The sequence below is a fragment of the Sipha flava genome, unplaced genomic scaffold (assembly GCF_003268045.1).
Source record: "Sipha flava isolate LNK unplaced genomic scaffold, YSA_version1 274_pilon_pilon, whole genome shotgun sequence".
Taxonomy (NCBI): Eukaryota; Metazoa; Arthropoda; class Insecta; order Hemiptera; family Aphididae; genus Sipha; species Sipha flava.
Window position 1 is genome coordinate 225,943 of NW_020272939.1, and position 14,510 is coordinate 240,452.

Genomic DNA, 14,510 nt, shown 5'->3' on the forward strand with positions numbered 1-14,510 from the left:
AAACCTCAGTTAACTTGGAAATGTGCCTTTGGGTAGAATCGTTCTCTTAGGAAGCTATGTTTTACCGAAATTTCATTGGTACAATTAGTATATCGAATATCAGTTAATTTCACGTGAAACAACAATCATTTTCGACGTGTACAGTTCACGAAATATTAAATTAATTTTCCTATTCACGAGATATAAATACAATAAATATTATTGTTGGTCGATGATATATTATATACCGGATATGGCGAATTTATGGTTACGTTGACCAAATTTCAATGATACGCGAAAAAAATTGAAATTATTAAAAAATTATGCTACTCGTACAATTTTAGTTATAAGCAATTCAGAGAAACTAATTACATACATTTTAAAAATGATAATATTCTTTACACTATTATATTTTTTGTCAACTTATGCTTGTGAAAGCTTATTCCCCATAACAAATTTAATTGAACTAAAGGAAAGATATGCTTTAACTAATGAAACAATTGCTGATTGCGTTTCGCTTAAAATAATAAAGTACACTTCCGACATCAAAACTTCAACTGCTAAGAAACAATATATAACACCAAATTTAAGGATGTTTGATAAAACTTAATTTACAAAATCACAAAAAAAAATAAAAATATTTACCCATTTGCTTAATAAGAATTATATAATAAATCTGAAATTTTATTTTTATCCGTAGAAAATATAATTTGATTTGAACACGAGAACGTTTTTCTAAACTTCAATTGAAAATTTTTGTACTTGACCAAAAGTAGGTTTGCTGTCCCTATTATATAGAGTCAATCAACAAAAATATCTAAATTATTTTTAAGAGAACAATTTTTATTTTATACGCTTTAAAACATTATAAATATAACATAAAATGGCAATAATAGTATTTAAAACTTAGCATACGAGTTATTAGGCGTAAAACGGGCTGTATTTTTCCTTTCATAGTCATTAGTATTATAGTAGATTATAAATATAAATGAATAAACTATTATGGTAACACAATGATAAAATTAAATTTTTATTTAACAAAATATAATTTTACCTCAATTAGTTTATTTAGATTTTAACAAAAAAAAAAAAAAAAAATATTCTACTTTCTAATAATTATATTAATTATAGTTAAGCCTGTACAGAAGTGTTTCTCATCAGCTGTGTCATGAGATAAGTCCAAGTGTGTAGTAAAGTATATTAAATTAAACAAAATATGAATTGGTAATTGGTATAATAAGGTTTATTATGTTATACCGTCTAAGACATAAGAATTAAATAATTCTCATTTAGTTGTTTCTTACTTATATAATTTTTACAGGTAAATATATTGAATAAGAGTCTTTTTTCACCTTTACTTGTTTACGGTGTGTGATTAGGTATGAAATATTTTAATGATGTGTCGCCGTAATACAAACATTGATAAACACTGCTGTACAGAATCATGCATTTTTGATTCGTTCACATGTTGCGTTCGCGTCAACTTGTCACTCTACAGTAGGCGATCGAAAATAGAATTACCGATGAAGTAACACTATTCGATTTCATCCGTGATGCTTAGCATGTCCCAGCGATAAACTGGCTTAATCCAAACATCTTTTTATGATCACGCCTCATGTTTATTACACCCGGCGTAATCGTAACAAATTAAAAAATTATGATTTTGGTATTAAGTTCTTCCGCTCTGTTGTTGGTTGATTTTGAGTTGAACATACTTATCAGATTGCTCACGTTGCCAATATTTTGGACATGGCCAAGTAAAGTTAACTTACCTTCCGTCGGTTTTTTCACCGTTGATTTCTACAAGAATTACGCATACGTAACATAACATTAGTACATCTAACATAAATAAAATATATACTAAACGAAAACTAAACACAAATCTAGATCTATTTGAATGGGACGTAAAAAATATAACGTTTCTAATACAAACATACTATCTTAACGTGATGTAATGGATTTTTAACGCGAAGTTGTTTAAAAAATGCACTTTGTCGATTATATTTAAAGCAGAACAAACGGAATACGATTGGTATGTACGGTAATCGGTTGGCGCAGATCGTTTTCGGTACGTGCGCACTAGATTAGACGTATTGATGGGTTAGACGTCGGTGGTCGTCAAGTTGACCGATTCCAACGCTTCGCTGAGCGACGGGATATGCGTTTGGTTTTTCCGAATCGGCTCGTCTTCCTTAACCTTATCCTCCTCGGGTAACGTAGCACGATCGTTATCGGGATTATCAGTTAATGTCTGAGAATAAACCAAACAAAAAGTCAATCGAAATCGATGATGCTAAATTAAAAACAAAATTTTTTAAAAAAAAAAAACACTAATTTACATGGAACGGAATATTACGCATGTTTTTCGCTCAATAAACTCGCGGCAACTGGGGTTGTTGAACGGTGTTACGGGAGGTAAGTTACATCTAGGTTCTCGTGGTGCGTTCGTGTACCCCGATCGGAAATTCACAACGAACCGAAAATTGTTAGTCTCGGTGTACGCTACTGGCAGTGTTGATGTACGTCTGGGACGATAACGCTATTGTGACTGACGTGACGCTGGACGTGATTGTCGCTAACGCGTCGGGTGGTCATCGCCCGGTTATGTTTCGCAGGCACGTTTCCCTGGCACCACAATGTTGAAAAATCCATATTTTTTGCGCCATTAATTGTACCACGATTTGTACCAATATGTTTCCAAGACAACGACTATAAATATCCATATGTTTCCAAGAAAACGACTGTAAATATTCTTTATTTTTATATATTAGTTCCACGGAATAGCCGAATATACAGTATCTACGTAAAAATGTTTTGAATTTAATATTGTGATATGATAAAACACAGTCGATGAAATGTAAAACTATTTACTTTGACCGTAGTATTTCTACAGTATAACCATTAACTAACCCGAGAACCTATAAAAAAAAAAAAAAATTGTACCGTACATGTGCCATAGTTACGACTATGATATTTAATATATCATACTATATAATTATTATATATACTATATACTATATTATAAAATAGTAGGTACTATTTTAATTGAACAACTTGGTAATAATGTGTTATCATTTAAATTTATTTTAATTATAGAACAATTCACAAATGTACACAATTAAATGCTAAAAACGATTTTGGAGGAATTGAAACATAAAACCTCTTATTTGAGTTTTTGGTATTATGACGGATATCCATTTAAATGTATTGTAATACAACATTTATATAATATTTATTGATTTCGGACGCCAGGGAAATGTTTCATTTTATAATTTATAGTCGTCGTCTTGGAAACTATGAATATTTATAGTCGTTGTGTTAGAAACAAATTGGTACAATTAATGGCACAACATTTTTTTGGATTTTTCAACATTGTGGTGCCAGGGATACGTACCTATGTTTTGCGGTTTTACTATGCGTCACGGAAATCGCGGATCGAAACGGGGTGCAAATACAATGTTGTACGGTTAAGGGTTGTACGGAAAAATGAGGTGTGATCTCAACGAAGTTGGTGTCAACGCGTTTTGCGTGCGAATCGAACAGCGGCAAGTCTACGGTTACACTACGAGCGATTACTTGTTTTGAAACCGTCGAAACTGCAACGTGCCGACGGTACGTGCGCGACGCAGTTTTCAACGGTGTAAAGTACAAACTATTATCATTGTGCAACTCACGTCGTCGATGGTGTTGAACTCGTCGACCAGACGTCTGACGATCCCGGGATCGGGTCCGATCGCTTCGGGTTCCGTTTTCGCCGCGCTCGACTTCCAGTTGTCAATGACCAGTTCCAACTTCAACGGCTTCCTGACCACCCTGTCCTTGTCGTTCTTCACCGTGATCGTCTCGTCGAACGTCACGTACCGCTTGCACGCGTCACTCGCGCCGTCGTCGTCGGCCACCGGGTCCGTCCTCGCCGCGAGCTCCGCCGGTTTCGTTTCGCTTCGAACGCGTCTCTTCAGTATGCTCTTTCCCTGCGAAACAATTGTCGGCGCGTTTCACTCCGAACCCAGGGATCGCGGGTAAAACGATTGCCAATAGCTACTCACCGCCACAGCGTTCTCCTGGTCGGCCTTCAGCATGCTAAAAGTTCTGCGACACCTTCTGACGACCGCGCGCGCAACTCCTGCACCGGGTACGCTTTCAACACGTACATCTCATCTCGCCACCGACACCGGAAACGTCTATAAACATCACAACACGTTTTCCGTAGAGACACCAGTGGGAAATTACCGAAGGAAATACACCATCTCGTGCAAAAGAACGGAACGGAACTTGATCGGTTCGTTCCGAAAGAGAGCCTCGCGTTATTCGTCGCCTTGGTTTATGCCGTAAGATTGACACGTATCCGTATAATACCAACCGTTACGATTATTATTTTTTTTACAATGTTATTTCGTTTAAAGTGCGTTCGAGTTCGTCTCGGATCTCCTGCAGCACATCCATAATAATATGACGCGCATTGTCATCTCATCAGCTACGATCAGCGCGCGCACATTATACAAAAGCGCCCAAAATAAACACTTTGACTTAATGGATTTATTGTAACCTCGCGCAAAACGACGAAACACAATATTATTTTAAAGTCTTCGACAATGGTCGCATGTGCGTTATACGTACGTTCGTGTTTCCCTCTGCTTTCGGGACTATATTTTATTCTCCTTACTGCGCTGCAGACAAAAACTTTCGGGATGTTTTTTTTAGTTCAGTCATGACTCTTGTTTATTCGCTCGGCTTCTACCGCGCCGATACAATGATACGAAATACTAGGCATGTAAAACGTAATCAATCAAGCGATACTTCACTACGGCGGTGTACATGTTTCTCAAAACCTATTATCATATTGCAACGCATATTTTATTCAGTTTGTCGTGTCTATTCAACTCCGTTGCGTAACACAACGTAAACTCTTAATTTCGTTGAAAGTATTCTCGTAGAGATTTGTAAAATTTGATTTGAGAAAACAGCGAAACGTTATTCTCCAATAAAACCGGGTTTTGATTTGATCGCCGTACGATGTACGCCAAAAACATATTAATCAATAATATTGACTGTCGGTCATTAAGAATCAAATACATTCATTTTAAGTGTATGCTTGATTATTATAAGTATACCGATTATGTTGAAAAAGACAAAGGTGAACGATTAGCGACTGAAGAGATATTCGTCATTCGTCAACGCATTCTAATAGTGTAATATTTTGTATTTGTTTTCTCTAGAATAATAATTATGTATATAAAAATGAACAACTTTAATCGATATGATATACTCGTCTAAAATTCTACATTCGTATTCAAGCGATACAGATGTATTAAACCGAACGTTTTTTTTTATCAGAAGAGGAGGCTTTAGTGCAAAGCCATCTGAATCACGAACGGAACGGGAACACAAATCATTTCTCGCAACGTCCACCGTGAATGTTTTATAGGCTGTCGAGTACGAACGATCAGGAGAAGGCAGTCGAATTTTCGGAAAAAGATTTTTTTTTTTTTTTATCATTTCCACAACCCCTTTTGAGTTCACCTTTTCCCTCGCGTATATTATAATAATATGTTGTACATTATCCGTTATTCGATCGCGGTTAGTGCTGCGTATGCGATACAAGTCTTGTTATATTAAACGGCAATGTACACACAGTGTATTATGTGTATTTCGGGCGAGTGTGTGTACAATATTATGCGAGATCGTGTTTGCAATCGGACCGTGAAAAACGACGTGCGCGCGCGGAAAAATGCGTTTGAGTTGTTTACGGCAAACACGCGCGCGGCCGACTCCATGGGAATAAAACGTCGTTCTATAGAACACACACACACACACACACTCGCTGCAGAAGCTGAGTAGTAAATATTTGCAGTGTCAAACGCAGAGAGGTAGTAATCCAATTTCGGTTACTTCTATACTGCTGTTGGTTCACGATTGACTAATTTTTGTGTGTTTCGTATGGAAAACGGTAATAAAATAAAGAGTAGAGTCGGACAGCGGATCGGGAAGAGGGTACGTGTGCGTGTGTGTGCGCGCGAGGGAGAGAGAGAGAGTCACTTGTGCTTCATTTCACGACGTGTATTCCCTTTCGGTTTCGATAATAAAATATGTTTTTTTACACGCGTTTTCCGTGTGTTTATCAATAAACAACGTTCTATACCGATTTATATTATGTTGTACTCGTGGACGACACCAATTACGGGTGTATTATATTATTTTTATCCTACGCAACTCAAACGTTTTCCCCGGAACTCTTTGATGTCGTTTTTCTTTTTTTTCTCCTTTGCTTGTGTTTCAATCGCGATTCGGTACACTAGTCTGGTAACTTTTTTTCGGTCGTGTTCGATGTACTCGGGAAAACTTTTTTCAACGGTGCAAAAAAGAAATACAATTTTCTTTACACGCATGTCGATCTGTATATATAAGTAGTTTTAGTAAATTATCAAGTGATAATTGAGCGTCTTAGTTTAAAAGCAAACCGAAGAGGAGAGCAACGTTGACGCTATGTTTTGAATGGTTGATCTGCACTAATTGCACGTTCTATGCTAGGGGTCGGCAACCCGCGGCCCACGAAGCAATTTTTTATGGCCTGTACAAAGGTGATTAATTTTTGTGTTTTATTTTTGTTCAATACATTTTTCATACAATTTTTAATACTATTTAATTCTTTTTTCTTTATAAACAAAATTGTTATCTAATTCAAAATTTTTGTCTAATCGGAGTCGAAAATAATGATGGCTGCACTACTCAGTCATAGGATAACTTAAATATACTTATATATATATATATATATATATATATTTAAAAATTAAAATTTTGAATATATTTAATCTATGTATTTAATACATATGTATCTAATATATTTAATCTATGGTCATAGTTACATTGCGTTTGTAGCAATTAGTATTACATCGTGATTATGCTCGTACGTGTGACTGTTTGCGTTTGTAATAGTTGCATTCTACAAGTAAATCCAAACATTATGGCGACTAAAAAAAAAAAAAAAATTGTTATAAACATCGTTTTTTTAATAATTCTTAAGTTGATTTATACTTTTTGGTCGAAAATAATGGTAAGCCATTATGTTTAATTTGTCAAAAAATTTAATTTGTTCCAGTAATATTCGTATTTTTTACACTCATATTTCTATGTAAAATAATCAAATATAATAGCAATACAATTATTAGTATATATCATATGTTAAAAAATTTTTTTAGTGTGGCCCTTGATAAACATTTGAAAAAAAAAATATGTCCCGCGTGGTTCAAAAGGTTGTCGACCCCTGTTCTATGCGACCGATATAACAGATGGAAAGTTAGGCGCAAAATGTTTTTTGGAGGATTGGCAACTATTCGATTTCTTTCATATTTTTTCCGATGCGAAGGAAATTATGGTAATCATTGTCCATTAAACCGGTTGGTATTACTTTCAATTAAAAAAATTATTTCGTTTTTACACAGCTTCTAACAGCTGTTTTAATTTATTAGTTTATAAATTCTAATTTTCGCGTTAGATATTCATTAGCAATAACGGGGAGGAAAAGACTATGTAATCAGACCCGACAGTTTTAGAATTATGTGATACGAGTCAATCCTTGAAAACGATTTCCATTTTTACATCCTGAAATGGTTTTGCATCAATTTGATAACGTTAAACTGTTCTTTTGGAAATGTTGTTCGCCCGTACGTAATATATTCGCGTACGTCGTCGATGTAAGGGAATAAAAATTCGATTTTTACAATAATATCTGTACTGTGCTGTGTTACAATATGCCTTCGGGTTGATTTAGTCGTATTATTTTCTCTGGCGAACTTCGCGTGGGAATGACGGAAACGAATCATTTTGATTATAACGCGGTATGAAATTTTACGGCTTCCTCGCGCTTCACTCCGCGTCGTAAAACCCGAATAAGAGGTTTGCAACAATAACAATAGTAATGCGTGCAATGACTTTAAGTGCTCGATGTAATGCAATATATGTTTTTGCACACGCGTTTATCGTTTGTATCCGCGGAGTATTCGAGATTAGCGATGCGCAGGCGTACGTCGTTTTCCGATAGCAATAAAACACGTAAACTTTTTAAGTCGAACGGTGACCGTTTGGTCCGAGAAAAAAAGCGCTTCGTGGACGCGCACATGTATGCAATGCAGTAACGACCAATAAAAATCGTCCGAGTTGATAACCTCCCCTCCGTGCGTGTGCAGTACAATAGTGTAATAGTCGGTGTCGCGATGAGAAAACGACATCGGGTTGGACAACAAAAAAAAAAAAAAAAACCGAAACGAAACACTTACGACGACGATGTACAATAATAATATATAATATATACTTGTAAACGTTAAAAAGCTTTATTGTACGTTTGACGGATAAGGTCCGAGAGGGTCGTAAACATCATCAGCGGCTGCCCGACGAGAAGAAAATATTAATCCGGTCGTAATAACGTATATGACATTATAATAACGCGCGTTAAAACCGATCGTTATCCGCGACAAAAAATATACATTTACACGCATATACGCATACGCATACGGTGGGATTATTAGTACTAAAATCGGAAGACCGTTTTAACGCGCGCACAATATTAGGCGTCGTCGTCCGGCCGACACCTCTCCGCAGAGCGGTGCGCGCACTAAAATCAAGACAATGTCGTCGCGTTAAATACCCGTAAAAACGGTGCTGAATTACCCCGTGATAATAACAGTATTAACATACGTCGTTTGTATAACACACGTGGCTGCTGCCAGGCCGAACTGTAGTTGACAACAATGTAGTTAGTACCTATTTACGCGCGCACCCGTCTTTTTTTTCGACTCAAAAGAAAACGACGTCGTATCGCTCGAGATTTATAGCTGAGAATAAGACGCGTAAACCTGCTAACACACACAGCAGTTATTGTACTGCTTTTATCGCATAAATCCGTTTTCGGGACAATGTCGTACCACGTGAAAACGTACTCGGCAAACACTCGCACACACAAACGCATATACCAGGGGTTATTCTAAGGGTTTTTATCAATTACGCATTTTGTTTAAATAAGCCTATCAAAATATAACTATGATCTCAAAATATCCTGTCAAATTATTGTTAAAAATTATAAAATGTATAGCCTTTATGTGAAGTAATTTAAAATGTAACCCATTTAAAATGTATAAAACGATTTACGTTCGCGTTGAAAGTATTTTTTTTAATAAATGTCCTTTTAACTTTATTCATAAATCATAATGTTATGTATAAAATAACACTAAACAACATTCAATTAAAAATCAATCACGCAAAAGTTTATTATCAAGTGTGCATGTAGCTTTTTCAAATACGCAAAATAAGCCCAACTGCGCTTTAGAATAAGCGTATATACTAAAAACACCTATTGGTTTGGGGCGAATCGGAAAAGTCGTCTGAGAAATAAAATCGAAAGAAATTATCAAACAGGTCGTTCACTACGATAATAAGATCATTGGTTGTATGATAACAATATACATTGGTCACAAGATCGTTGTAACTAATACAATTCTTTGTACATGGAAAATGTCTCGTCTAATTAAGTTAAAACAGTACAAACACCTTCTTGCTCTAACGTCTTTTAATTTTCTTTTCTTTTTTTTTAAAAAAAAAAAAAAAAAACCCACTTGATTATAATAATTTAATATTATTTCATCGGCCAAACGCTTGTCAAATATTGTCAACATTGTTTAATTAAAAAAAAAATAACGACTTTGGGTTTTCAAACGTTTCAAATATAAATATTTTCTTATAACCATAAGTCTACTTTTAATATTTTTACCAAAGCGTCAGTATGATTCAGTAAAATCAATATTGTCGGATGTATCCCGTACACTTGTAAAAGTTGTGTACATCGTTAATGAGTTCATTAATATATTCAAACGTCGACTTATTCCAAAACGTGGTCGACGTCGTAATAGGAAAATATTATTTATTACAGAAATCGTTTGGGGGGAGGAGGGGGGTGGGCAGTAAACCGGAACAGCGAAAAATTAAAAGAAAATGTACGAACGAACGAATGTGCAGCGAAAAACTGAGTTTGCCATCGACTTCGATGCGTTAGGAATTCGAACGAAATGATTTTCCCGAAACATGCGTTTCCCTTCCGTCGCCCAAAGACCGAATTTCGAGTTTCGACGCGGTCCGGCCGAAATAATTAGCGCAATAGACACCGCACTCGACACCTCTCACGGGCAGAACGTGCTGCGATGATAATTATCGTACGCGGTCCGACCGTCGGCTTTTGCGTGCACAATACGCACCCCCAATTGACCGTATTTGTTCTCGACGTCGGTGAACGCTGCGGCAACGGTATTGTACGCAGTGCGCAGAGCCGATGGTTTTGCATTCGGACGCGCATTCGGTTGACGAGGTTAGGTCGTTCGTTTTTCACTATCCTATCGCGGACACAACGCTCCGACTGATTGCCCGACCGACGTGTTTATTCATTCCGGTCGGCATACGGGTTGATTCCCGTGGTCCGCGCGAAACCAGTGTGAATATTTCATCCCCCCCACGCGCGAAACAGCTAGTGTCACGCGTGATCCGTCTAGTTTAAAACCGTTCCCGTGGACTGGAAAATAATTGGGACACCGTCTGCATCCGTGTATATCCATTTGCGCGGATTGACGGAAGTGACATATCGCGCTACCAGTGCAAGAGGGCCGTGTATCAAAAACATTAAAAATTGTTCGGGAGAGCATTTACTAATGTTCGATAATTTATAGTGATTTGTGATTTTCTTCTGCTGAACATCAATATGATTAACTAGACCGGAAATGTTCTTATAATATTGTCATCAACGTGTATAACCAAAAGGCCACGTTTCGGATTACGGTTTTATTGTTTTCAGCTACCTCTCGATCTGTCATAGCGCAATAAGTTTATTCGTATAACTGACGATTTAAAAATATAATTACATAGATTGCGCCACTCTAAAAAAAAAAAATACAAATTCAGAGATACCAAAAACGTAAATTTAAAATTTTTAGATATACGGCCCTCTTGCACTGATAGTGCGATATGCTTACGCATCACCAAGAGGAATGCTAAAAACAACAGTATCGAATTCGTGTATCGTTTCAGTGATCGTACTACATTATGGTTAATGATAATGTATTTTTCCACTTGGAGAACAAATTCTATTCATTACGTGAAATACTGTGTTTTGATGTGTGACGTACGACACGTATAAGCAAACGGTATTTAAATACCTAATTGACTCTACTATTGTTTGTACAATTGTTATGTTTGGTTAAATGTATTCTCAGAAGAAAAAAAAATTATGAAAAATGTATAAATCAACAATAATTGAAATGAACATAAATCAATTGTAATCAACTCGAGAAAATAAATTAAATTCATATTCTACCAGTTCGTAGGATGTAATAATGAATATCGTTTTTTTTTCTTTTTTTACTGTGTAATAAATGATTTCTAATAATAATACGTTTAATAATATTCTTCTTTTGTACATTTAGTCTAGAGTGCAAGAAAAAAACAAATTAATTTCTGTACCGTTGACGGGCGATCGGCTTTTTTATAATGCAACTGTTACCTCGGTCCCTGGAGTAAATAGAAAAAAAAAATAGTTCGAATAATTAAAAATAAAACTGATCAAATATCAAAACGTGAAGATGTGAAGATCAATTAAAACCGAAAATGTGTTTGTTACATAACAAAACTAGAAAAACACATGTAGGATAACATAGCTGTGGTTCATGGTCGATATTCACTTGACTAATATACTGCACAGTTAACAATGCGTGTACGAAGTGTAAGAAAACCAAAATAAACATACAAAAAACATCGCTTCGTTGCAACAATAATGTAAGACGCGTAAAATGAAATGTTGAAAGAGAAATATTATTTCGAGGAGTCGAAAAAAGAAAAAGAAAAACATCCCTTTATCGGCTCGAGTAACACATAAAGTAAACTGCGAATAAAAATGTATTTCTGTTCACGGTAATATAGTCCTGTCCGTACGCATATGTAAAAAATAAAAAAAAACCATTACTGACATGGTGTAAAAAATGTACGACGAATAATAAATAATAATTACCTCGGTGCGTTCAATGTAATGTAGCTGAAGCTCGAACGACGAGACCGCGCACTATGTTTGAAAACGATTGCTTTGCATCCTCCGGTACCAAAAACTGCAACAGATGCAATCGTTTACGAACGCGTTAACCGTTGCTCGTTTTCGTCGTCTTACTTGCGGGTAACAAATACGTCCAAAGCAGACGGTTGAATCAACGCATTTGCACGACGAATCTGCTTATCGTACGTAAGGACGCAGGATATATACGATCGAACGGCCGTTTGTCACGTTCCAAATTAGGATTGGATTACTTGTACGCAAGCGGTTACGGTTAACAGCTCAACACGTATAATATTACGGTTACTGTATTACCGTACATGAGCTGCGCCGGTGTACTACGCGTATTCTTACGGAAACCAAAGCGAACTATTTCGTTTTCGAAATATATTATCTTATGCCGTTGAAAACGAACCTTGACTAGAGTGTGGACGGAAAGAGAAAAAATCTGCATTGCATTTCAATAGAACCACGAGAGTGCGGATCGCGTACAAACAACGTCGATGAGACGTCATGAGGAGTGGTGAGTGGGGAAGTTTCGCACGTGACAATGGTCCATTACCATACAACAACTTCGAAGTAATTGGCATTCATCGTGTTTGTCACGAGTAGTATCTTTTTGTTTTCAATTCGTATTATTTTTTTTTTTTTTTTTGCCTCTTATTTACTGATTTTCGCAAAACGTCGTTCAGCGGACGCGCATACGGAAAAACAATACTTTCTGTGGTCGAACATTTTAAAACCGATAATTACGTTATTCCCAAATATAAGTACTTACGTGAACCTTATGTTACAATAGCCATAACACGTTGCACCTACTTAACAGTCGGCAAACATTTTATTTTTACATCGTGTAGGTACAGTCTGAATAACTGTTAACGTGTTCAGGTTTATCGCTTTCTTAAAAATTCAGGAAACGAATATTTCCATCGACACATTTGCGCTACTTAAAATATAAATATGCATTACACTTTTCTATAAGCGCCCGAGCAGAATGATTTTTGAGTTTTCTTGTTATAACACTTACGACGGATTTCCTTTACGCACTTTCGTTCGCCAGATATTTAATTTTATTTGCACTTTGGTTTTTTACGCTTCCACAAATAACGTTTCCATTGTGTTTGCATGAGAAATATTAAATATCCTCCGACGGGGTCGTAACTTTTTACTGACCTTGGTTTTTTTATTTTCTTTATGAAAAAGCTTTGTTGTTATTTTATAACTCTTATTTTTTCATACCGCTCGAATAATCGTCTTGCCTATAAATTACAAATTTTAATAAAAATCTTTGCGAGAAATCGTGTACGGGCTGTAGGTATACCAGATGATAACCTTTACAATAAACTTTAAAGTTTAAGGTTTTAAGCTACTATTTATGATTCTACAAGTAGCTGCAATGTACGGTGGGTCACTCGGGGGGAATAATATTAACCGTAATTCCAATTTTCAATGGTACGAACTTTTGATTTTAAATAGTTTTTGTACACATTATCACCATAATCTTGCATCGGGTTTCCGTTTGATTGCCCCATTTAAATACCCCTTTTGCTGTGCGATCGTGCTGCGAGTACACAAACTGGTGAACACAAGCGGACTTAATATTTTATCTCCGTGGGGGATATTAGTACTACACAATTATCAAATATAATGTACAGTAACGCCCTATACTCTTTCAATTTCATTAAATTGTTTTTATAAATATTTCCAACATCTTTTACCCATATGTTAGTATTTCTGTTATGTATGGTTTTCATACACTGAAAGATCTTTATTTTGTTAATAATATATTTTCAGCATTGAATTGCGAGTTGTTGAATTATAAGTTCCGATTATTATGGATACAGTACTGATTAGATTTATTATAGCATAAATTAGCAAATTATGTTAAAAATATATTATGCTACAGAATTAATGATTATTAAGGCATGGAATTAAACACTTTAAAACTTACTAGTGTTTGCGCATACCATTTGTACATAATTAAATAAGACAAAATAATTTTTATATTTTATAATACTTAACTTGGGATATGTAGTGATAAAATTAATATTTATGTGTATATTATATACATACAAGTAATGTGTAAACGCATCTTATTGGTAATCATATACCGCCGACCGTGTCGTGGTAATATTAAAGTAGCCAAATTAAGCTAATGAGTATTATGTACAGATTATTTCGGTCGGTTTGGTATACACGCATACCATCTCATGAAGTTCGTCGAGAGGATATTATATAATTTGACGCGTCATATGAATGTAAACTTACACGAATGTACTTACCATAGTAATATGATTAAGTCGATTTCGATTGCTTTCGCATTAAGTAAGCCCCTCGATAATGATACGCAATGCATTGTATTATAAACATGCAACACACGCGTACGCTTACGAATATAATGTTGTTATTAGTGCATGCGATGCACCAGTTTTTTTTTTTTATTATTATTATTAGT

General features: G+C 35.6%; 1 protein-coding gene across 3 annotated transcripts; it reads right to left on the bottom strand.

Annotated features, from left to right (window-relative positions):
* Nucleotides 1-1,240: 1,240 nt before the first annotated feature.
* Nucleotides 1,241-12,553, bottom strand: LOC112685373. Of its 3 annotated transcripts, none has more exons than XM_025557228.1 (5): nt 12,173-12,553; nt 12,020-12,113; nt 4,026-4,160; nt 3,654-3,950; nt 1,241-1,779 (listed from the first exon to the last, which is right to left on the bottom strand). In XM_025557228.1, exons 3-5 carry the CDS (start codon nt 4,056-4,058, stop codon nt 1,627-1,629), a joined length of 483 nt encoding a protein of 160 aa, XP_025413013.1. In that variant the 5' UTR covers nt 4,059-4,160; nt 12,020-12,113; nt 12,173-12,553; the 3' UTR covers nt 1,241-1,626. The 3 variants fall into 3 exon arrangements, with proteins under 3 accessions (XP_025413013.1, XP_025413014.1, XP_025413015.1); XM_025557230.1 differs by having other exon boundaries at nt 1,687-2,230; nt 12,173-12,504; XM_025557229.1 differs by lacking the exons at nt 12,020-12,113; nt 12,173-12,553 and adding an exon at nt 6,843-6,882.
* Between the last annotated feature and the right edge of the window lie 1,957 nt (nt 12,554-14,510).